The following is a 25029-nucleotide window of genomic DNA, read 5'->3' on the forward strand; positions in this document are numbered from 1 at the left end:
GAGATCTCCATTGCCGACAGTAGAGCAGCAGAGGCCTATAAAACCTGGTATAGGTGCACCGCTCTCAAAATTACAATGTCCTAATACACAGCCGCTGCCTCTCTCCTTGCCCTGTCTATCCAAAATATATGGATTGGCAGGGGAATACTAAAAGCAGAGCCAGTGCAGCAGTGCACACAGAAACCTTCACCCCCCCCTTTACTCCCATAACTCACAGTTCACCGGAGCCTCGGAAAGAGAGAGGGGGAATTCAGCTCAGTTCCTGGGTCTTCCTTGTTCAGCTGAATGAGGAAAAGCAGTTAAGCCAGGATAGGTAGAACAAAGGGCTGACTTCAGACTTCTTTCAAAGCTATTGCTGTGAATGTGAAGGCTAGCTCCATTATTTAAAGGAATAGTCTTCAGCTATGGTCTTTCACGCTGGAGCGGGCCTTCAATGGCTGGCATAGCCCACTATGGCAGACTGTATGGCTATATTACCACCCGGAAGTACTGATACAGCTTTATAGATCCTATCACTACTTTAAATTAAATGAGGACCTCAGTACGGAAATCATATCTTTCATGAAAGATCTCACTGCAGCAGTTAAGGACATGGGCTTTCCCGGTGGCAAAGAATTACTCTTCCTCAACAAAACATCAGCTTGCACACCTCTGACCTATATTGCCCCTCATATTGATAAAGACAGCACACACCCTCCTGGCTGCCCTGTTAGCTCGGGCTCTAGTTCTATTCTAGAACCACTGTGCCAGTATATTACTTTTTTATTAAGACATTTAAACCCAATACCCAGGCATACATCAAAGACAGACCTTTTTAGTAGCATTGTAAACCACCCCTTCCATGAGCCTTCCCCGTTTTTAGTTACGTTAAATATCCAGGCCTTATATACCAATATTCCACAACATGATACAATTAATGTCTTCACTGAGGTACTTGACATTAGACACCCCCCCCCCCAATAGGGGTCTACGTTTGTTACTTATTTGATTCATTTAGATGTTTACCTCCAGATGAAGGGAGTCACAAAAGGTGCAAGCTTTTCAGCAAATCTAGCTTTTCTTTACAAGGACCATTTTAAACGAAAACATCTTGTTACTTATATCAATCCTTTCCTGGAAATTGACATTATGGAGACAATATACAGACCACATATTCATTACCTGCACTTCTTTTTACTAAACCAAGATTTTTTTATGAAATGACTTAACTTTTGCAGCTCAGAAATTCAATTTACATTGACAGTTAACGCGAAAAGCGCTGATTAAAAACTATTCACTGTGGTGGACAGAAAACTCACTAGCAGGAACTCCACACTCACAAACACTAGTATTCATTCACTCAGTCTGCATCACAACCTGACCTTTTTACTTTTTTTTATTTTATTTGACGTTGCAATTGCACCAGGAAGGAAGAGTATCTCCTGGAATCAGAGATCCTAATACAACAACTAATCCACAGAGGGGTATTTGGACAAAATATCGAAAGACAGAAATATCAAGGAAAAAATATCAAGATACAAAAATGTCATGAAGCAGAAATATCTTTGTCAAGAATATCATTGTTTTAAGTATTATAGCTTTCAAGAATATAGTTGTTTTTAATATAATTTTCAATAATATAGTTGTTACAAATATTGTCATCTGATTACTTGAATGTGTTTAATTGCAAATATACATTTTTTGTGTTATTATGGTTTGTCGAATAGTTATTTTTTTAATGTAGTTTGTAATTTTAAGTGACTTAGTTTTTTAAATTTAATGGTGAATATTAATTTATAGTGTATTAGCGAGTTGTTGGGATTGTAGGGGATAGGGTGGGAAGTTAATGAATTAATAATTCATTATTAATATTTTAATTAAGTATGCTATTAATATGATGTCATATTGATTTATTTTAGTTTTATTTTAGATGCGGGTTACTAGGTTTGTAGGGGTATAGTTTGGGAATTTAATTAAGTAATTATTCAATATATTTAGTTAATAATTTTCATCAATATTGTAATTGGTTATTAATTATGTATATTGTATAATATTTGTATTTCGTTGATATAATTTAAGTGTGGACTGTTGTGTTTATAGGTTTATAAAGTGGAAAGGTTATTAAGTAATAGTTATTAACAATTAAATGCTAATTATTTAATTGGTGATTAATCATGTCATATGTGTATACTTATTTATTTTAGTTATATTTTAGGTGTAAGCTACTAGGTGTGTAGGAGTATAGGGTGGGAAGTTAATTAACTAATGATTAAATAATAATTATTTTTAATTGATAATTATTACATTGTGTTATAATTATGTACATTGTGTAATTGTTTTTTTATGTTTTAATATATATATATATTGTTATGTAAATTAATATAGTTTACATCAAGATTTTTAATTAAAAAAAAATTATTAGGGTTTATTCAACTATGTAATGTGTTTGAAGTGAAGTACTTTCCCTACTGTTGCAAAGACTTTAGTGGGAGTAGTAAATGTAACCCTTCTGAAGTCCAACACTTTCCCTACTGTTGTACAGGCCGGAGTGGGATTAGTAAATCTTACCACTCTGACGTCTAACGCTTTCCCTACTGTTGCACAAACTGGAATGACTCAGACTGGACTGGGAATAGTAAATCTTAACTCTTCATAGTCTAACACTTTTCCTACTGTTGCATAGACTGGAGTAGGATTAGTAAATGTAACCCCTCCAAAGTCCAACACTTACCCTATAATTGCACAGAACCCAGTTGGACTAGTAAATTTAACCCTGCTGCAATCCACCACTTTCCCTACTGTAGAACAGACTGGAGTGGGAATACTGAATCTTTCTCCTCCGAAGTATTGCTGTACAGATTGGACTGGGAATACTAAATGTATCCTCTCTGGAGTCCAACGCTTTCCCTACTGATGTATGGACTGGAGTGAGATTAGTAACTTTTCCCCACTCGGAAATCTAAGGCTTTCCCTACTGTTGCACAGACTAGAGTGGGAATAGTATATTTTTTACCTCCGAAGTCCAACGCTTTTCCTGCTGTTGCACAGGCTGGAATGGGTATAGTAAATGTATCCCTTCCAATGTTCAGCACTTTACCTACACTTTATAGTGTTTTTAGTAAGTGTGTTTTTGGGGGCATTACATTTGTAATCTTTAATTTATTGTCTAAATTAATTAATATCTTTTTGTTATTGAATTGTTTATATTGTTTATGGTTTTATTGTGTAATATATATATATATATATATATATATATATATATATATATATATATATATATATATATATATTGTATGTAGCTATATATATTTATTTTCACAGTAATACATTGTTAGCCTTGCAAAAGTAATATAATGGAAAATAAATAATTATATTATGTTACACTATGTAAATAAATATATTTACATAAACAGAAGCATATAAATGTACTTGTGTGTTTATATAACTGTATATGTATATAGAGTATTAAATATTAGTGGAATTTACAGTACAATACATTTGTACATTAAAATGTTTAACATTTACTACTTTAAACTATTTATATAAAAAAATCGATATTTTTATATTTTTTTATTATATTAGTGTGAGCAATGTTTTTCCCTGATATTTTTGTACTTACCACTATAAGTATAGCGACACAATATTTTGGTAAACAATATTTTTGAAACTATATTTGTGTCAAACGATATTTTTTACCTCGATATTGTGTTATTGATCCGCACTGAGGATACTCAGAACGTCTCCTTTATAAAAACAAGCTGAAGAGCTTGCTTCTGTTCATTTTAATCTATTCGATCACCTTCCATACAATAACCAAGAGCTAATAGATTGACTTTTGTTACCCAATTTAACCCCTCCAGTGACCAACTGAAAAAGAAAGTTAATAAATATTGGTCAATATTTAGATCCATCATTACGTATATCTCTATCTGTATATAAAAGGTGAAAACCATTAGAGATTTTGTACTTAAAGCATATAGCACATCCGTTTTTCCACCCTTGATTATCACTGAATTCTGGGGTCTCCTGGCAGCAACCGCACGTTTTAGGTGTGGGTCTTGTAGTGTTTGTAACAACACATTCAATACAAAAGCTTTTAACCATGCAGGTGAAACCATGGAATGTATATCTCATACAAATTGTAACACCATGTATGTCAATTGGTGTCTCTGTCCAAAAATAAACGTTGGCCAGACTACTGAAAAAGCATACTGCTGAAAACTACAGCACAGATCCAGGATTTATTGTGGGACTCCAAATGATCCCCTGGCTTAATATTATCAGCATGAACAACCTACAGAGGAAGGCAAGTTGAAGGGGGTTGAGCATGTGGAATTGAATCTTTGTAGAGGCAATCTATAAAAAGAGCTATTTTTACATGAAAGCTGATGGATAAATCGATTAGGTGTATTTAGAATGGGACTATATGAATATGAGGAATTTATTAATCTACTTGCATATTGATGTCATCCACAGTGTTGTTGCCCTATCATAGTTTTTTAGCGCCACCATGGACTATGAATCCACCTTCTGGCTAATACTTTCCAGCTCTTGCAATTATATTGATTTCCGCATATTTACCATGTTTAATAGGGTTACTGACATTCTGACTAATCATTGTCGACTGAGGTATTTCCTCTATGTCTGTTTTATCTATATTTCGGTTTACTAATAAATTGCATTCATATGCATCTTATTGCATAATGTGTTCAGTCCTATGCTCGGTTTTCCCTTAATTATAAATGCAAGACCACTTTCTATCAATCTGTGGACTACTTTGTAATTTAGTTTGTCTCTTTCTATATGCTTTCAATGTTCCTTTCACCAGTAGCTGTCAATTTCCCTCTATACTGCTAATTGGACTTTTTAACTTTCTCCTAATTAAGATAGCTACCGCTTCAAATGCCCAAGATGCGGACCTGATGATGATCCCCACGTAAATATGGGTGTGGGGGTCGAAATATTGACGCATGTAACCGTGGCTTTCGTAATATTTTGGATTACCATACAACTATCTGGATCTTACAATTATTTTATGATCCAAATAGGTGTAGGTGTATGGTAATACAAAATATTATGACAGCCGAGATTACATTTGTCAATGTTTCGATCCCCACTGCAGCCATTGTTTAATTGAAGCTCTTCCATCATAATGTTTGCTTGTCACTCAGTATAGCACTGCACCAATTCACCTTTAGCACACAAAGCACCTTGGGGCAGATTTAGAAGCCCCTTGCGCCTCTTTTAGGCCGCCGCTGCATCACTTTTGTGACGCAGCGGCGGCGCAAAAGATGCGCCATGGTGCGGGGTATTTACATCTGGGAGATGCGTCACGTTGTAAAGCCCTGCTCCATAAGGAGGCGTTCCGGCGCAGGGGGGGGGGGGCGTTCCTGCGCAGGAACGCCTCCTAAAAGTGGCTGAGTGAAATCTACAAGATTTCACTAAGTCACTTTTAGGCCAATGCTGCGTCAAAACCCTGCGGCTGCTTGAAGCAGGCATAAGGCTTGACACAGCATTGGACAGATAGGGCCCCCCAAGCCTTGCTGGAGCTGCATCGTGCTTGCGATGCAACTCCAGCAATACGCCACCTTAACGGCACAGATGCGTGATGCATCTGTGCCATTTTTGCCCCATGATGCGCCGCATTGTAAATGTGGCGCACCATGGGTGGCGGAGCTGCGGCGCACAATAACTGTCACATCCCTGGGGATGCGCCAGTTATTGTAAATCTGCCCCAACGTGTATAAATTAACTTGTTTTGGGCATAGTCATGTCTTTTTAGTCTTATTTTCTTTCTGGGATTTAATACAAATTAAATATATGCACTCTACCCGTCTGCATTGTGCCCAGTATGCTTGTTTTTTTTTCTGTTTAAGAAATTTTTATTTAAAGAAAGTACAACACAAAAGATAATATAATAGTACAGTAGAACCAAGTGATATACATGTGATACATATGAAAAAGTAGTAAAAAATAAAAAAATACAAATATATATATATATAACAGTTCATTTGTAACAGAAGAAATAAGAAGATAGAGAGATAGAAGAGATAGAAAGAGAGAAAGAGAAAAGAGGGGAAAGAAAAAAGAAGAAAAAGGAAAGGGTAAAAGAGAGTAAGCGAAGAAGAGAAATAGTAGATAGATAGGTTCAAAAATCAGAGAAAAGGGGGTGATGAGAGATAATTGGAGAAGGGGAGCCAAAGAAGATCAGATTTAACTTTAGAGGAGACAGACGAGGAGGAAGCAATAGAAATCCTATGCTCATCACAAACAAAGTTCCACCAAGTAAGCACAGATAATTTGGAATTATCCTTCCAACAAGAAAGAATTACTTTAAACGCAATAGCAATAAAAAGATCCAGTAATCTAACATTCGAAGGAGCAATATCAATATCTACTGAAACAGATCCTAAAAACACATTCAAGAATGATAAGGGAATAGAACAATGAAATATACGCATGCAAATAACCCAGAGTTCCAAAAGGCAAAAACAGATGAACACTCATATAATTGATGTTTAAGTGTACCAGTGAGTGAAGAACATGACCAACATAGAGTACTAGAGGAAGGAGAAAACTTGGCGATACTACAGGGAGTGAGAATGGATCTATTATAAATAAAATATAACGATTGAGTAATGCGGGCTGCAACAGAGGTCTTAAACAATTTGCTCCATATACTATTCCATTCATCAACAGAGAGAGATACTGACAAATCAGATTCCCAAGCAATCTCAGTTGCTGACTTAGATCGTTCCAAAACATTTGAAGACAGCAATTGATAAACAAGAGCAGCTTTGGGTTGACGTAGAGAAAATAAAGGATAAAGGGGGGAGGAAGGAGAGAATGAGGGTAGAGTATCAGAGGAAGGAAAGGTTGATAAGTGTGAGGTAATAGCATTAGCAATAATCATATATTCCTTGAGAAAAGACATGGGTAGATTATACAAAACTTGCAGTTCAAAAAAAGAAATAATGGCATTATTGGCAAAAAACTGATGTACAAAGATAATGTCCTTTTCTTTCCAATATTTGTAATAGAAAGATCTGCCTTTATATTTGAGAAATTTGTTATACCAGATACATGAGGACAAAAAACATTGGAGTGGAGACAAGTCTTTAGCAAATAAATCATGCAGTAGAGTTTGAGAATATTTTAAAACAGTATGTTTGGATAAAAATGAGCAATTAGACATAAAAACAGTATGTTGAAATGAAAAACCTTGTAACAATGATTGTTCGAAGGTTATCCATTTAGGAATCGGGGAGTCATGAAAATCAAAAGCTAAAGAGAAGGATTGCTTAATGAGGAATGCAGAATGATAAAGTTTGAAATGAGGAAATCGAACCCCGCCTTCCAATTTATGGCGTATGAGTTTATGTAAGGCAATACGAGGGTGCTTGTTGTTCCACAGGAATTTGGAGCAAATGGAGTTTAAACGAGTAAAGTAAAAATTAGGAATTTTCATGGGGAGCATTGATACAGTATATAATATGTGAGGCGTAATCATCATTTTGATGGTATCAAGTCTACCCCACCATGATAAGAATAGAGGAGACCAACTTTGAAGGAGGGATTGCATTTTCTGAGTGAGGGACGCAAATGTGGCTTTAAGGGTATCAGTAAGGGATGGTGAAAACCAAATGCCCAGGTATTTGATTTTGGAGGGACACCAAGCAAAGTCAGTGGAGGAAAACATGAAATGGTAACAAGTAGAATTTAAAGGCAGGACTTCAGTTTTAGATAAATTTAGTTTATATCCAGAGACTGAGGAGTAAAGGCGGACTTCGTCCATAAAAGGAGGAAGAGAAGTAACAGGGTTAGACATGTATACTAAAATATCATCCGCATATGCAGACAATTTAGTTTCAACAGATGAAAGTTTAAATCCAGAAATTTGGGGATTAGAACGAATACGTTCAAGGAAGGGTTCAAGGCAAAGTATGAATAGTAACGGGGATAAGGGACACCCTTGTCTCGTTCCTCTACCTAAGGGAAAAAATCTAGAAAATTGGTTATTGACAAAAATACTGACACGGGAAGCGGAATATAGGAGTTTGACTAAAGAAATAAAAGAGGGGCCAAAACCAAACCATTGCAAGGTGCGAAACATAAATTGCCAGTTAATACGGTCAAGGGCCTTTTCTGCATCTAGGGATAGGGCAGTTAAAGGGGCTTTAAAATGTTTACTATGGGAAATGACATTAGCGAACATACGAGCATTGTCCGAAGCAAGCCTGCCTTTAACAAATCCAACTTGGTCAGTTTTAATTAAAAGTAGGATGATTGAGTCAAGACGGGAAGCAAGGATTTTGGCAAAAATTTTACAGTCATAATTGATCAAGGAAATAGGGCAATCGTTTTTACACTGGGAATGGTCTTTATCCGGTTTGGGAATTATGACGATAAGTGCATCCAGGAAAGAACCAGAGGCCTTAGCAGTAGCAATGAAGGAATTAAACAGTTGTAATGTCAAGTCAAGTCAAGTCAAGTCAAAGAATTTATATAGCGCACTACATACCCATAGGGTCTCAAGGCGCTTAGGGAGGGGAGGAGGATTACTTGTCAAATATCCATGTTTTAAGTTGCTTTCTGAATGCTAGGTGGTTCTGGGTAAGGCGAAGGTGAGTGGGGAGTGAGTTCCATGTTTTAGCTGCCAGGTATGAGAAGGATCTGCCTCCCATGGTGGTCTTGTTGATGCGAGGTACAGTGGCAAGGGCTTGGTTGGAAGAACGTAGTTGGCGGGGGGGGTGTAGAAGGACAGTCGTGAGTTGAGGCATTCTGGTCCGATGTCGTAGAGTGATTTGTGTGCGTGGGTTAGCAGTCGGAAAGTGATCCTCTTATGGACGGGTAGCCAGTGGAGGTCTTTCAGGTGACTAGAGATGTGTTCGTTACGCGGGATGTCTAATATGATCCTGGCTGAGGCGTTTTGGATTCGTTGGAGTTTCTTCTGGAGTTTAGCGGTGGTACCTGCGTAGAGGTTGTTTCCGTAGTCCAGTCGGCTCGTGACCAGAGCATGGGTGACTGTTTTTCTGGTTTCGGTGGGGATCCAGCGAAATGTTTTTTTGAGCATGCGAAGAATGTTGAAGCAGGATGAGGATACGGCGCTGACTTGTCTGTTCATTGAGAGTGAAGAATCCAGGATAACGCCTAGGTTCCGTGCGTGGTCTGTCGGGATGGGTGCTTTTCCAAGGGCTTCCGGCCACCAAGAGTCGTTCCACGCAGAGGGGGATGTACCTAAGATGAGGACTTCTGTTTTATCTGAGTTGAGTTTCAGACGGCTGTGTTTCATCCATTCGGCAACTTCTTTCATCCCTTCGTGTAGGTTAGTTTTGGCGGTGCTGGGGTCATTGGTGAGAGAAAGGATCAGTTGGGTGTCATCCGCGTAGGAGATGATGTTGAGGTTGTGTTGGCGAGCGATGGCCGCAAGGGGGCTCATGTATACGTTGAAGAGGGTGGGACTGAGTGAGGATCCTTGTGGTACGCCACAGATGACTTCAGTGGCCTCGGACTTGAATGGTGGAAGGCGGACTTTCTGGGTTCTTCCGGTGAGGAACGAGGTGATCCATTCAAGTGCTTTTCCTTGTATTCCGATGTTTCTGAGGCGTTGTAAAAGGGTGCTGTGGCAGACTGTGTCGAAGGCTGCGGAGAGGTCGAGGAGGATGAGGGCGACTGTGTCTCCATTGTCCAGTAGAGTTCGAATGTCGTCTGTTGCTGCGATAAGGGCGGTCTCAGTGCTGTGTTTTGCTCGGAAGCCAGATTGTGAGGAGTCGAGGGATTTGTTGGCTTCGACGAAAGCGGCGAGCTGATTGTTGACAGCTTTCTCGATGACTTTGGCCGGGAAAGGAAGGAGTGATATGGGGCGGTAATTTTTGAGTTCGGTGGGGTCCGCTGTGGGTTTTTTCAGAAGGGCGGTGAGTTCAGCGTGTTTCCAGCTTTCCGGGAAGGTGGCGGAGTTGAAGGAGCAGTTGATGACGTCTCGGAGGTGCGGTGCTATGACGGAGTCTGCTTTGTTGAAGATGTGGTGAGGACATGGGTCAGTGGGGGATCCTGAATTGATGGAGTTCATCAGGCTGATGGTGTCCTCAGTGGAGATTGGGTTCCAGTCGTTAAGGGTGTTCAAGGGGGGAGAATGTTCAACATATGGTTGGGTGGGTTGGTCTCCGGGTTGGTTGTCGAAGCTGTTGTGGATGTCTGCAATTTTGTTGTGGAAAAATGAGGCTAGGGAGTCGCAGAGGGCTTGAGAGGGGGTGATGTCGTTGGAGTTGGCTGAGGGATTGGTAAATTCCTTGACGATGTTGAAAAGTTCCTTGCTGTTGTGGGCGTTGTTGTCTAGTCGATCCTTGAATGCTGTTTTCTTGGCCTTTCGGATTAGTTGGTGGTGTGAGCGGGTTGCGTTTTTGAAGGCGTCCTTGGTGCTAGTGGTTGGGTCTTTTTTCCAGGCCTTTTCAAGGGAGCGGCAGAGTTTCTTGGACTTCTTAAGATCATCGTTGAACCATGAGGCCTTCTTGCTGCCAGGTTTGCATTGACGTTTTTTCAGTGGTGCTAAGGTGTCGGCGGTGTTGGATAACCAAAGGGTGAAGTTGGCGGCGGCTTGGTCTGGGTTAGAAGAGTGGGCTGGGGTGTTTAGAAGGAGCGATGAGGAGATCTGGTCGATGGTGATTTTGTTCCAGTTTCTTTGCAGGGTTGGTTGGGGGTGGGTGATGGGTCTCGGCTTGTTGTAGGTGAAGTGAACGCAGCTGTGGTCAGTCCAGAGGAGATCCGTAGTATGGCTGAAGGAGACATGATTGCTAGAGGTGAAGATGGGGTCGAGTGTGTGACCTGCGATGTGGGTGGGGGAAGTGACCAGTTGTTTAAGTCCGAGGTTGGCGAGGTTGTCCAAGAGGGTGGTGGTGTTGCGGTCGTTGTTCTTTTCAAGGTGAAAGTTGAGGTCTCCCAGAAGGATGTAATCTTTGGAGGGGAGCGCGTGTGGGGTGATGAAGTCTGTGATATCTTCACTGAATTTTGCGCGGGGTCCTGGTGGTCTGTAGAGGAGTGTGCCTCTGAGTGTGGTCTTGGGGTCGATGTGGATCTGGAAGTGAAGGTGTTCAGAGATGGCGAGGTTGACGTCAGAGCTAGTTGAGATGTGGATTGATTTTTTATGGACGATAGCGATTCCTCCTCCTGTGTGTCCGGTACGGTCCTTGCGTGTGATCTTATAATCTTCAGGGATGGCAATGGTGATGTCTGGGGCGGAGGAAGCGTTCATCCATGTTTCTGTTAGGAAGGCGACGTCTGGAGAGATGGTGTCTAGTAGATTCCATAGGTCAATGGCGTGTCTGTGGACCGATCGGGTGTTGAGAAGGATGCATTGGTACAAAAATAGCATGGAGGGCAGAATATAACTCAATTGGTAATCTGTCTGGGCCAGGGGCCTTTGATTTTTTAAGGGAATTGATGGCCAGAAGAATCTCTTGAGAAGTAATATCCTTTTCTAATTGATTAAATTCCTCAGGGAGTTTCGGAGGAGGGCGGAGAGTCTCAAAAAAAGAAGATAAATTTTGATCTGTAGGGTAGGTATCATCGGTGTATAAATTATGATAGTAGGTGTGAAAAACCTCTGCAATATCTTCATCAGAGGTAACTAATGAATTTGTAGAGTCATTCAGGATAGGACCCACAGTTTTACGTTCAGATTTGATTTTTAGGTAATTCGCCAACATTTTACCAGCCTTATTCTGACCTCCATGAAATTTAGATTTAATTTTCAATAAAGTGTTACATGCTTCCGTTGTAGCTATTTTATTCAGTTCGGATTTTGCTTTAACAAGATTATGAAGGGCAGTAGAATCTTTAGACGAGAAATACAAATGTTCCAGCTTCTTAATGGAAGTGAGTTGTTCCGAGTATTTAGATATAGTAAGTTTCTTCTTTTTGGAGACATACGAGATTATAAAAGCTCTTAGGGCAGCTTTGAAGGCATCCCAGTTATTTGGAACTGATGTGTCCGTAGGAACATTGAAAGTGAAAAACTCAGCTATAAAAGACTGAACCTCCTTCATGAACACAACATCTGACAAAAGGAAGGTGTTGAATTTCCAACGACTGAATCTGGACGAGGTAAGGGTGAAATCAAGGGTAGCAGAGACAGGAGCATGGTCCGAAATAAAAATAGAACCAATTTCAGATTTATGTAATGTGGGGAGGAGAGATTTACTGACTAGAATATAATCAATTCTAGATCTAGTATGATGTACATTCGAATAAAACGTGTATTCCAAAGTATCCGGATTACAAGTTTTCCATACATCATATAGGGGGCGGGAGGAGATGGCAGATTGGAAGCGTTTATGAGTTTTGTCAGGACGAAATTTAGTGGAGGAGAGTCTATCAGAGAAGGGATCCAACCATTGGTTAAAATCACCAGAAATAACAATATTGGGACATTCAATAGAGGAAATAAGAACTTTAACCTCATTCCAAAATTCAGGAGAAGGGCGGGTAGGACCATAAATGTTCAGAAAGACCAATGTCTTATTTTGGATATTAACTTTAGCCATAACCCAGCGGCCTTCAGTATCAGCTTTGGAGGAGAGAATTTGGACACATAAACTTTTATGAAATAAAATTGCAACACCTCCCTTATTATTAACAGCAGGAGAATAAACAACTTGACCCACCCATTGTCTCTTGAGTTTAGAGGATTCCGAATCCTTACAGTGGGTCTCTTGAAGAAAGGCAACCTGTGAATTAAGCTTGGATAAATGTGACAATACCTTTTGACGCTTGACAGGGTGACCCAAACCACGAACGTTCCACGTGACAAGATTACACATGATGGAAGGTGAGGAAGGGGGCGAACATCTGGAGCGAACACATTGCAGGAGAATGACTAAAGGAAAAGAGATAAGCAGCACAAACATTAGAAAAAGAGAAAATATCCAAGAAAAGTACATATATTAGAAAAAATATGCCAAAAAGTACCATAGACGAACTAACAAGGAACAAAATACAAAAATCAAGGAATGGAATAGTTGAAAAAGAAAGAAAAGGGAAAGAGATATCGGACAAAAGTGCATAATGAAGGGAAAGAAAAAGAAAGACTAGAGGGAAGAAAGAAAAGAGATAGAAAAAGGAAGACGAATAAGTAGACAGATCAAGGCAAGAACAGAACTGCCTGATCTGAGAGGAAAGAGAACAACAAAACATCTGGAGCGAGGAGACGCCGAAGGAGATACAGACCCCCCCGAAACGCCCGAAGAGAAGTAGAGAGAAGCAAAGAACAGCACGATATAGAGAAGAAAAACATGTTAAGGTTAGAAACATTCCGATAATAAAGCAACAGGCGGAAGGAAAAAGAGAAGTAAAAGAAGCCTAATAAAGGCATCAGGTAGTCACATCCATGCTAGGTGCAGAGGCAGATTGGAGATATTCATGCAACTTCTGAGGATCATCAAAGGTGCGAGTGCGACCATTATGAGTGATTTTGCAGAAGCACGGGTGCAGAATTCCATATTGAATATTCAGTTGTCTCATCTGAGGACGAAGATTGAGGAACTCCTTACGCCGGGCGTTGGTTGCATTTGATAAATCTTGGGAGATGAAAATATTGTGACCTGACCACACAAGGCGACGCTTGAGCCTGGCAGCTTTGAGGACGGTCATTAATTCAGCAAACTCAAGGAAGAGAAGGATAATACACGAGGTTTTGAGGAATTAGAAGTGGGACGGCCAAGGCGGTGAGCTCTCTGGATATTTAGAGGATGAGAAGTCGGTTGAAGGTCCAACACTTCATAGAGGAATTTACGAAGAAAAGACACCATATCAGACCCCTCAAGATTCTCCGGAACTCCGTAAATACGTAGGTTGTTCCTACGACTGCGATTTTCAAGGTCCTCAGTGTGGAGTTTGAGTTGTTTAATTTCCTTTTCCAGCAGGGGTATCCTAGTAGAGACATCTTGAATATCGCCAACACGCTGCTCCAAACTCAGAACCTTTCCTTCCATAACAACCCACCTCTCTTCAATCTGCTTGAGCTTCTCATTAGTGGCAGACATAAAGGGTTGGAGACCCTTAACCTCCTCCAAGATGGAGTCTAAAATAGGATTCTTAGAGGTATGAATAGGAGAAGGAGGGTCATTTTTAAGGCGTTTGGGCGTGGTTCCTGTGTTGGACGACCTTGAAGTGGCTGCGTTATGCGTCATTATTTCAATATAGGAGCACACCAAACACGCAGGAAAAAAGAGAAATGATTATTGCGCAGCAGGAGCTCAAAAACACCACCTGGTGTGGAGGAAATGAGCAAATAGTGGGAGGAAAATGAAGCAGTGAATTTGCTCAAATAGCCTGAGGTGCAGCCCACACTGACGTAATGATATAAAATAGTTCAGTCAGATTCCACAGAATTGCAGGGCGAGGAAATCCCCAGAGGGCTATATATCATAACAGCAAAGCGTTCATTAAAGATGAGAGGAGTAGGGGGTGGTATCAAGCCCCATAGCATGGAATTTGAATAAAAGAGGAAAACAGCGCACCATCGCAGAAAAATTGAAGAAAGAGAAAATGGCGGGCAATATTCATTCATTGAAGCATGGAACATGTGGTAAGAATTGCGAGCCACAAAAAGAGGGGGTAGTGGTGCAATGACGCCATATCTTAATTAAGATAGCGAGGGAAACAGAGCGTGCAGCAAAAAAAAAACATTCCAGGAGGACAGCTTGAGGCGAAATCGGACTCACGTGAAGAGACGCGGGCTCAGCGGCTCAAAATGGCGGCCGCCCGCGTCCCGATGCAGTCACAGAAGACAGTGTCCAAATAGCCCCCAAAACGGCATTAGACGCTCTGAAGTTGCTCACCGCCGCCGCCGAACATGTTCCGCCGTGGAAATATGGTAAATTCCGGCCTCGGAATGCAGAATTGACGGCTGGAAGAACATCAGGAGCCCGCACTTCTCAGGAGCTCACGGGGAATCCGCCATCTCGCGTCGGCGTGTAAGCCACGCCCCTCCAGTATGGTTGTTAATTCCTTCATAGAAGGACATTGTGTAATATATTTATGATTTGAGTATTAGTAAATTAGTTTTGTTCCTTTCCCAGATATGACCCTCACAACACTCAACTCCCACGTAAAACCTGACTGGAAGCCTAACCAATCTTAGCGAATAGTAAGAGGTATATCAACGTAGAAATGTATGGCACCACCGACTGATGAAGGATATTCTAGTTGGGCACCTGAGGCATCGCTAACTAGAGTTCGAGATCTAGGTCCTCTGTTTGAGGATGGTTTTAGAGCATCTGATGCTCTTGTATCTTATGCAAGATATACAGCACCTGCCGGGTGTCATCAAAATAAAAAGGAGCAGTCCGGTCCTTCGCTTTCCCCACGCCCATTCCATGTTTTGTTGGTGAGTTGGTGCAGACAATGAAGACGCTTGAGTGACTCTGCTGTTGAGTGTTAATCTATATTGTTTTAAGTGTTCTGAAATTGTTGGCTGCAGTGTGTATGGCCTCTCATTTTGGTGAGGGTCTTTTGGTCAACAGTGCACATCTGAATCTGCCTTAAGCAGCCTTATCTCTCTGATCCTCACTGCAGCACTAACGCTGGTCTTGGCAAGTTGCTAACATGGAGGTAGCATTAACTCTCTGCTTCTGTAAGGATCCTTGTTCCCTCCTACTTTAGACGTGCCCTCATCCTCCTCTTGTAAACCAAATGAGAAGTTACTATTTCTTTAACAGCAAGAGTGCCTCTCATTAAATGCCATTTAATGCAAAGATTATACCTCTACTTAGTATCGAGTGAAAAACCTCACCAGTGAAGCCCTCATATCACTGGTCAACATTATCAACATCTCTCTCACCCAAATCACCATGTAAGAGTTCAGACAGATCCCTCCCCTACTAAAGTGCCTTTTGAGTTATCAGCCTATCACTCACATTCCATTCTTATGGAAGATCACCAAGAAGGCAGTTGCCAACTGTTTACATTAGAAAAATAAAATTAGGAGCAGCAACCTTCTGCAGGCTTCCATTCTAGCCTTAGGTCACAGCTTAGAACTAAGATTCAATGACATTGCCTTGCAGTGGTTCATGTTCACCTGAAAACAGAGTCCAGTTTTCCCGGATAACTCTGTCCAGATAAGAGCCCCTACCCAAAGCTTGTGGCCTTCCCCACGGTTCCATCCTCTCACCAGTGATCTTCAACCTGTATATGGAGCCGCATGGAATCTTGATGGCGACCACGATCTAAGCATGGATGTCAAAGGCCTAACCCCGAGCTGCACCACACAAGGACAGAATTGGTGCTCATTGCAATTCCTTACAACAAACATCCTGAAGAGCAAGGTCAGCTCATAACAAAGATTCATGTTGCTTACAAGACAAAACCTGCCTGCTAACTATCTCTGTTCTGCAAATAGAATGTCTTTCTGCCATAATCATACTTCAGAACAGCAGTTTACGGTCCCATCAAATAGAGGCCACACATTGCTATTTAGAGGCCACCCAGCTCATCTGAGTACCCACAGTAACCCTACTGGAGGATCCTCCATTCCATTGCCTGTCTGACTATATATCTTTGGAAGTATGACAGAATCATTCTCACTCCCAGAGTAGGCCACTGGCTTCCTCTGTCTCTGTCTGTTCATGAAGATCTACTACATCCTCTACCAGGCTCTCAACTCCAATACCCTACTACAGCTGTTAAGAGCAAGACTTCTGTTGGCTTATGCATAACCTGCAGCCAATTTATAGCCAGGCTAGATTTCTAAAGGTGATGGATGGAGAAATTGAGATGTATTTCTCTAACTTGCTTAGTCCTGATCCTGATATACCTTAAGTACCTGAGAACCCATCTCTTCAAACACCTCAGCGTCCCACTGTGATCCCTTTAAAGAGAGCCCCTTTACACTGATCTCTCTAGATCCCTGCACCTATGTTACTCATTCTGTAGCCTGCCAGCTGACCTTCTCAAACTCTTCTATATGCAAATCTCTTCTCCAATGTACCCCCTTGCAATGCTAATTTCAACATTGTGCCCTCTCACCTTATACAGCACTTCAATGATTTGTAGCTAGGTTTGCGGTTTAAAAACACACATGCATATACATACATTATTTATATGCAATATTATTGACAGACTGAGATAATGGGGTTGTTGTCTGGTGCGGTGTGCACTGGGGTTTGTGTGTGTGTGTGTGCATGCATGTGGGTGCGATGTTTGGCGGTGTCTGTGGTGCTTTGTGTGCATGCTGGTGCTTCTAGACCTATCGGCTGCCTTCGACACGGTCGACCACAAGATCTTGGTCGACCGTGTTGAAAAGATGGGCATGCTAGGCCTAGCCAAGAATCTACTGGCATCTTTTTTGACGGATAGATCACAGGCAGTCACCCTAGGACAATTCGAGTCAGCGGAACTGTCCTTGCCATGTGGGGTACCTCAAGGTTCATCCCTAAGTCCGACACTATTTAACATCTATGTGTCGGACCTCGCTAAAACCATCAAAGCGCACGGGATGAACCTTACCTCATATGCGGATGACACCCATCTGATTCTGACCGTCAGAAATGATGGGGAAACTGTAGCGGAGAGTTTTAAAGCAGGTATGCTGGCCATCGGACAATGGATGTCAGCAAACTGTTTAAAACTGAACTCCGAAAAAACCGAGGTATTAACATTTGGTCATCTTAGTCCTAATTGGTCCTCTGTATGGTGGCCTTCATCCTTTGGAGCCTTACCTAAACCAACCCCGAAGGTGAGAAACCTAGGCGTCATGTTTGACGACAACTTGAATTTCATGGCTCATGCCAACCAGACGGCCTCTACGGCGTTCTACAAACTACGGCTGGTAAAAAAGATCCTTCCATTTCTCCCTAAAAGCGTAGGCAAGACACTAGTTAGCGCTCTAGTCCTGTCTGCATTAGATTACTGCAATGGCTTGCTAGCCAATGCCCAAATCAGGGTCATCAAGAAAATGCAGACAGTACAGAACGCAGCGGCCAGACTTCTCTCGGGAATCCCGAGATTTAAACCTATAGCTAATACCTTGAGAAGCTATCACTGGCTCCCTATCAGGAACAAAATTAAATTCAAGACCTTGTGTATTGTTTATAAGTCATTGCACCAACAAGCCCCTCAATTCCTGAGAGACCACCTCATTCCATATAATCCTCCCCGACCTCTCCGTTCAGCCAAACTGAATGATCTGGTAGTACCTCGGACTAAATTGGTCACCTGGGGAGACAGACGTTTTCTGGTTGCTGCCCCGAAATTATGGAATACGCTCCCCCAATCCATTAGATCCAGCCCAAATCTCCTGTCATTCAGAAAGCAGCTGAAAACCTGGTTGTTTAACCTCTAAGAGCAAGAAACCAAGCACAGGAGAGTTCACAAGTACAGCGCCGAGACGCCTGCGGGCATTTGTTCACGCTCTATTAAATGTCAAAAATAAATAAATAAATGTGTTTGTGTGTGCACTGTTTGTAGGTGTCTGTGCTACTTTGTGTGTGTGTGTGTGTGTGTGTGTGTGTGTGTGTGATGTGTTGTGGTGTCCGATGTTAAACTGTCAGGTGTAGTGTGGTATGTTTGGGTCTGTAGTTACCACAGATATGGGTGTGATGTTCATGTCTTGTATGGCGTGTGTGTGTGCATGTTTCTGTTTAGTTACATGTGCCTAGTGTGAGGGGTGTTGCGTTTGGTCTAGGCATGCGTCTGGTACTTGCATGAGTGCTAAGTAGATGGCTGGTATGTGAGAGTGTGTGCACATTTGATCATATTGTGAATAGCATGGTAGAAGGGATTAGCCTGGAGGCTTTAAAAGATACAATTCAATAGGGGCATCAAGATACTTTTTTCTGGCCTTGTGTATTAGGCAAAGCTGTATTTGTAAATAAATGAAAAGCTATCCCCATAACATGTATTAAAGAAGACTCATTCTCCACGGTTGTATGAAGGTCACACAGACCACTGCACGTATTCGCAGAATCCAGGCAAGCACAGACACTGTGGTTATATGTAATTTCTACTGAGGATTGTCAAGCATTTAGCATCAGAGATTCTTAAGGAATGATCAGAACTATGTTATACATCAAATGCATTTCTTCATTCCAGCTTTCAGCTAAGCAAACTGAACAGCAGCAGCACTGGCAACTTGGACAAAGTGGGCGGAGGACCCCCCGCTGGGCCTGAGCATGCCCAGACTGATGGTGTACGCTATGCCCCCTCACCACGGACCACCACCTTCCGGCAGCGACCTTACAGCATGCTCAACCCTGATCTGTCACAGGTGAGACGGTCCTGTACACCTGAATATGAGTAACGTTTAGTAAACAGAGCAGGAGCAGCGCGTTCATTGACCATTATCCCTGAAGCAATGTCATCTTTTCTGATTAGGACAGGAGCGGAACAAGTATTTATGGCCAGTTGTATAGCTGGATTATGGACATGCCACGTGTAAGAATGCCAAAACAGAGCATCCAGCAGGTGTTACCTTTAAGATTTCATTTTTGAAAAATCCTCTATATTTAATCTTAACTGTCATTTCTGCGGACGCTGGCATTAATATTTTGCTTTACTGTACTTTCAAATAATTGCATCTCATATTACATTTTTTAAGTTTCGGTTAATTTCAAACTGTAGAATACTACCCTTAGCAGATGTTTTCGATTTCTGCTTTGTTGTACCTTGCCTAACATAGAAATGATGTCCTCTATATAAAAAAAAAAAAAAAAAAGGTCGGGCCCTGGGGGATGAGGTCATTGAGGCCTCGATGACCTCATACCGTTGGTCCGACTTTTTTTTCTCTTCTTTTTAAATAGAGGACGGCACCCCCCACCTCGGCTGATTTCAGCTCTAGGGAACCCACCCCCCGCCTTCACGAAATAGGGGATGGGGCTGAGCCTCCCCTACTCAGTCTGATTTTCGCACAGGGGACCCCATACTCCGGGGCCCAGCCATGGTTTTCTGGGTGCTCCAAGGGCACCCAATGTGCATTGGGACCACGGGGAAGCCTCAAGGTCCCCGCAATCCCTGCTGGCTCCCCACCTCCTGTGGGAGCCGTCAATAACAACAAAGGGTATTGCTCGTGATCAGCAAGGCTGAGCACTTATAAACCAACAACCATAAGAATTTGCCAATGCTGCTGCTTATTTTAAATCAATTTTAGAAAAGATGTGCGAACCAACCATCACTTCATCTTTAAGCTCATTTGTAGCTTTTATTTTGCTTTTTTCATACTGCTTGATTTTTTCAAAAATGTTTTTTCAATATACAAAATACATTAGACACCATACCCACACAGTACTGTACAAAAATTACACCAAACTGCAAAGTCTACTCATTTCAACAATTCTCACCATTCTCACCACTCATACATTCCATACTCATAGCATATATACCTAATACACTCACACAATATGAACCAAACAATAATGCTTTTCAAAATCTACATTTTTTAGAAATACTCAACTGTACAATTTTTACAGAATCTTTTTACATTTAATAACCCAAATTGATTTGGCAAAAGCCCAATTCCATAAGCATACAATTTACACCAAGCAAAAGGTTTGGTTACTCCAATGGTCTATGTGTTTCAAACCCCATTGAGTCAGGGGTTCTCATCAGGACCAAACCTCACTCTGAGTGAGTTCAAAACCAGTTGCTATAAGTGAATCGTTTCAGCAGTGATGAGTCTAATGACTTGTCCGTGTATTAATAGAATCGGGCCGACGTGCACTCCGCGATGGTACGTATCTCTAGTACTCATGTTTGTTTGCGAGTCGCTTCTGGGTGTTCTGCAAGTGCTGGCCAATGGATGTGCTCTGCACATCTATTGGCCAGCACTTGCAGAGCGCATCCATTGTCAAGACATTTTACATTGCAAATGCTTGTTTATCAGGAAGATAAGAAGCTCAAAGGTTGGACTGCACATTGTGCAAAGTTCATGTCTAAAGTGCATACAGCCATGGACTGCGTTTTAGAGTAAAAGATCACAGTGATTCAAATTTTTTATTTATCAACATCTGAGCCAAGGTTTCCATTTACCGAAGGCCATACTGGATATATGGTACAAGTTATTGACATAAAGTGCAAAATATACTGGTGCAAAATAGCACTTTTAAGTGCATTTGATCCCACCAATTACTGGCGAAAAATATATATATGCAATTTTATATAGCATGAACACTACCCAATGGCATTGGAATGCTTTATATTAGCACCTGATACACTACATAAGGTCAGATTCTATTTTTAGATCTGGATATTAAAACTGGACTTAGAGACATAGTTTAGCACCTTTGCACAGGTGGGTTTTCAGAGTGGGGGCGCTGACATCAATGTTACATCCCTGAAGTCATAGGGATAGTGAAAATTTCTACCATCACATAAAGTGTAGCAAATGTATTCAGCAGGCGAGTGGTAAGGGTGTAGTATGTAGCAGGTGGTTAATTTAGAAGCACATTGTTGCAACTATATTACTAAAGGATGGTGGGGTAGCACACTGTCATTTACATTTACAGACAGCACATTTTCCATTGAAAAGGCCAATACATTTGCACATACATAGAGTTTTACAAAAAATTCTATACAGCACATAAATGATAATGTGTGGAAATTGGATTTCAGTGAATATTTATTATTTTCGCTTCACCGAGTAAAATTGTCTTTATTTGTTTTGATCCCATTAAAATCTTTGCCTCTATCACTGTTAGACCTGGCATCTTTGGCGTGGTTTCCCCAGACTTTTTGCCTCTACCTCCTGTATTTTGGATGCTGTGCTGGATTTAGTTTTTGCTGGTTTAGATGCTTTAGGCACTTTGCCACTGATGTTCAGTTTCAAAGTGCAAGTGCTCCCTGGGTAAATTGTTATTGTGATTGGTTATCCATGATTGGCATATTTGTATTACCCGGAAGTCCCTAGTAAAGTTCACTGAGTGTGCCAGTGCAGGTGATTCAAATGCTACTAGTGGGCCTGCAGCACTGATTGTGCCACCCAAAGGAGTAGCCCTAAAATGGTGTCTCAGGCCTGCCACTGCAGTGCCTGTGTGCGGTTGCTAACTGTCATGCTGCTCTGACCAGTGTCCACACAGGCCAAGTCTAACCCTTCCCTTTCTGTACACTTTGGACACCCATATAGAAGGCCTTAGGTACCCCCCCCCCACACCTTCCCCCTGGGCAGGGTGCAGTGTATATGAAAGGTAGAGCATGTACTGGTGTGTGTGACATGCTCTGGTAGTGAATTACAGCCATTTTAATTTTTCACTATTGAGAGGGCTATCTTGCCCATAGGCTATAATGGGGAATGCTGAGTATACTGTTTACTTGCATATCTTCCAATAGGAGCAAGATAGAAAATTAAAGTCTGGTATCCCTGAACTCAGAATTTAATAACACATCTTTTAGGACAGATGGTTTTTAAATCCTGTGTTTGAGAACAGCATTTTTAGAAAGTGGCTGTTCTCTTGTCTGACCTTTCTGTGTGCCATGGCCGGTTTGTGAATTGACTGTCTGGTTTGTCAGTGACAGGGACTGGGAATCCCCCAGGAGGTTGGATGAGTCAGCCCTAGGCTGAATTACTGCATCTTGAGTGGTGGGAGGGGATAGCACCTGGGCCTGCCTTCCACAATGCTGGCTCAACTTCCTGATGGGCGGCTGACGACCCTGCCCCTTTCTCTGAAAGGAAAGGAGAAGACAGAAAAACAAAATGCTCAGGAATTGACCTGAACTGGTTCTGACCAGGCCAAGGCCTCTCTGCCTCTAGAGAACAAAGGAAAGAATGGTATAACAAGCATTTACAATGCAACGGTCTCCTTCGAAAAGTTAGAGCTTTTGGCATTGTAAATGGCAAACTTTTTATTTATGTGTTGGTTTTGAAAACAGATACATAAATGGCATTGTCATTTACAATACCTCACAATTTTAAACTTAAATGTTGGTCTATTAAGAAAGACAGCCATTCCACTAATGCAAAAATGTAATTACAAAAATAGGCGTTGGGATTTTAATATCAGTCCCCAAACCCTTAATAGTGTTACATCTAAAGTTTAGAGACAACATTACTACATTAAGGTGCCTAATTCCAGCTCTATGCCTTAGTTCCTTACAGATCTAGAGATGCTAGAGTTCTGGAGTGCCTTTGCAAACATTTGTCACTGAAAATAGCCAAAGTTGTCGATGTAGGGGTGAACCAGTAGAGAGTATAGACGGGCAAGCAGGAGGCAAAAGCTAGGGATTCTGAGCAAGTAAGGTGACATTAAAGGATGCAGGAATCAGGAACGCTCATTTAATTATTTTATTAACAATCAATAACAGAAAATACATCAACAGCAGTATAAAGAAATAAACAGCAATCGTAGCAGAAAACAGAGGTCACTTGCTTGAAAGGGTGCAATAGGGTTTATAGTATCAAAGGGGGACAGAACGGGACCAGTATAGAATACAAGTATACAATACAATGTAAAAACAAAACAAAGTGCCACAAGTGAGGATAGGCTATTAGAGGCAAGATGGGTCTTTTTAAAAACACTCAAGTGTAGAGAAGTACACGGCTACAAAAGAAAGTCTGTCTAACCAAGAGCGGCAGACTGCGATTTAGGATAATTTACAAGCATCCACGTGACATCAGAGTAACTGGGGCAATTTTTAGAATCCTACAGGTGCCGCTAACACCTTAGGTACATAATCCACCCTGCTCCTTGTACAAGACTAGATGTTCACTGGTCCAATGTTATTCAAACAATGGGCAACAATGTGCAAACGATAAAGTTCCTTGCAGAACAAAGTTTAAAGTTCAAAGCCTCTTATTTATTACAGAACCGAACTTTCAGGTGACAGTTTAATGCATTCTAGGTATTGTTGTCTTGGGTTGCTTCCAGTGAACTAATTGGACTATTACACCAGATAGCAACAATCTGAAGCTTAAAAACCCATTTCTGAAAACAGTGACCGTCATGATATTGTGCGAGTTGGCCACCCTAACAAGGAGACACTATATATCTAAAAATCGCATACTAGTAAACCGCTGAACCTACGCATCTGATACTCTTGTCTATATCTGTTAAAATCTACAATTAAATAATGGTATTCGCACTATCACATGCACATTTGCTCTTGCTATAAATAATAAGCATTGGACAAATATACCAAACGATCAGGCACCATCGATTCCACCTTTATGACACCATTACACAGATTCTATTAAATAAAAGAAACCACACTACCAATGACAAGCGCGGGGGCAAGGAAACTCGCAATTACCATACATAAAGTAAAGAAACCGAGCATGTTTACGGAAGGCATCCGTTCCACCCTGTATTCCTCCTTATAAATGCAAATGTCACTGCCTATTACCTACACTACCAGACTGTTTAATTGCTCCCTCCCCTCCTGCACCCCGCCCCTCAACGTGACATTTACCCCCATTCTAGTTCGCTGACACGTCTCATTTACTGTCACCGCCAACCTCTATTCTACTTTTGTCCGCCCGGTAGCAGCAGTCTCTGGCTCACTTGTGCTGTTCCGGCTGGAGGTGGGAGGCTAGTTCCTCACGCTGATGATCACGATTTCTGCAAAATTTCCTCCCCCTCCCTGCACAAGATGTCGACCAGCAGCTGTCACCTGTATGCTGGAAGTGACAGTGGTAAGGATAGAGGACTTCCGATGTCAGCTGTACAATACCAAGGATACCAGATACGGAAACGATCTCTCACTAACTAGTGTGAAAGGTCGAAAGAAAAGACAGACATCAGTGCGATAAAATTACGGCCATCTTGAACGTAAATAGGCATCGCTATGTTGTGGTGAACTCCTGATGTGTTTAAAAAAAAATATATATATATAATAATATTTTCTGAAAAGTATAATAATTATAAGGAATTTCTTTTGTTACCCTAGGTCATTGAATTATGTGAATTTAACGAGGACGTAAATGCAAATTCAAATGTCACTCGTCAAAGGGATGGAACTACGAATACGCTACCGCTCCATTTTTCAATCCCACCGGCGGTGCGATGTTCACGCCGCGAGTCACGCACAGCTGTCTGCTCCTCGCCACGCAAGTACGGACGGCTTTAGTGGGAA

At 41.4% G+C, this 25029-nt stretch overlaps 1 protein-coding gene across 2 annotated transcripts in view; it reads left to right on the forward strand.

Moving 5' to 3' along the window:
- The window catches only part of LOC147701721 (BAR/IMD domain-containing adapter protein 2-like), a 389617-nt gene that overhangs the window by 345251 nt on the left and 19337 nt on the right, over positions 1-25029 (forward strand). For both annotated transcript variants that reach the window (XM_086930340.1, XM_086930341.1), the window contains exon 12: positions 19063-19237. In XM_086930340.1, coding sequence (XP_086786466.1) covers positions 19063-19237 — 175 coding nt within the window. The remainder of the gene's footprint in view (positions 1-19062; positions 19238-25029) is intronic.

Source organism: Lissotriton vulgaris, chromosome 7 (genome assembly GCF_964263255.1).
Source record: "Lissotriton vulgaris chromosome 7, aLisVul1.2, whole genome shotgun sequence".
In the NCBI taxonomy this organism is placed as follows: Eukaryota; Metazoa; Chordata; class Amphibia; order Caudata; family Salamandridae; genus Lissotriton; species Lissotriton vulgaris.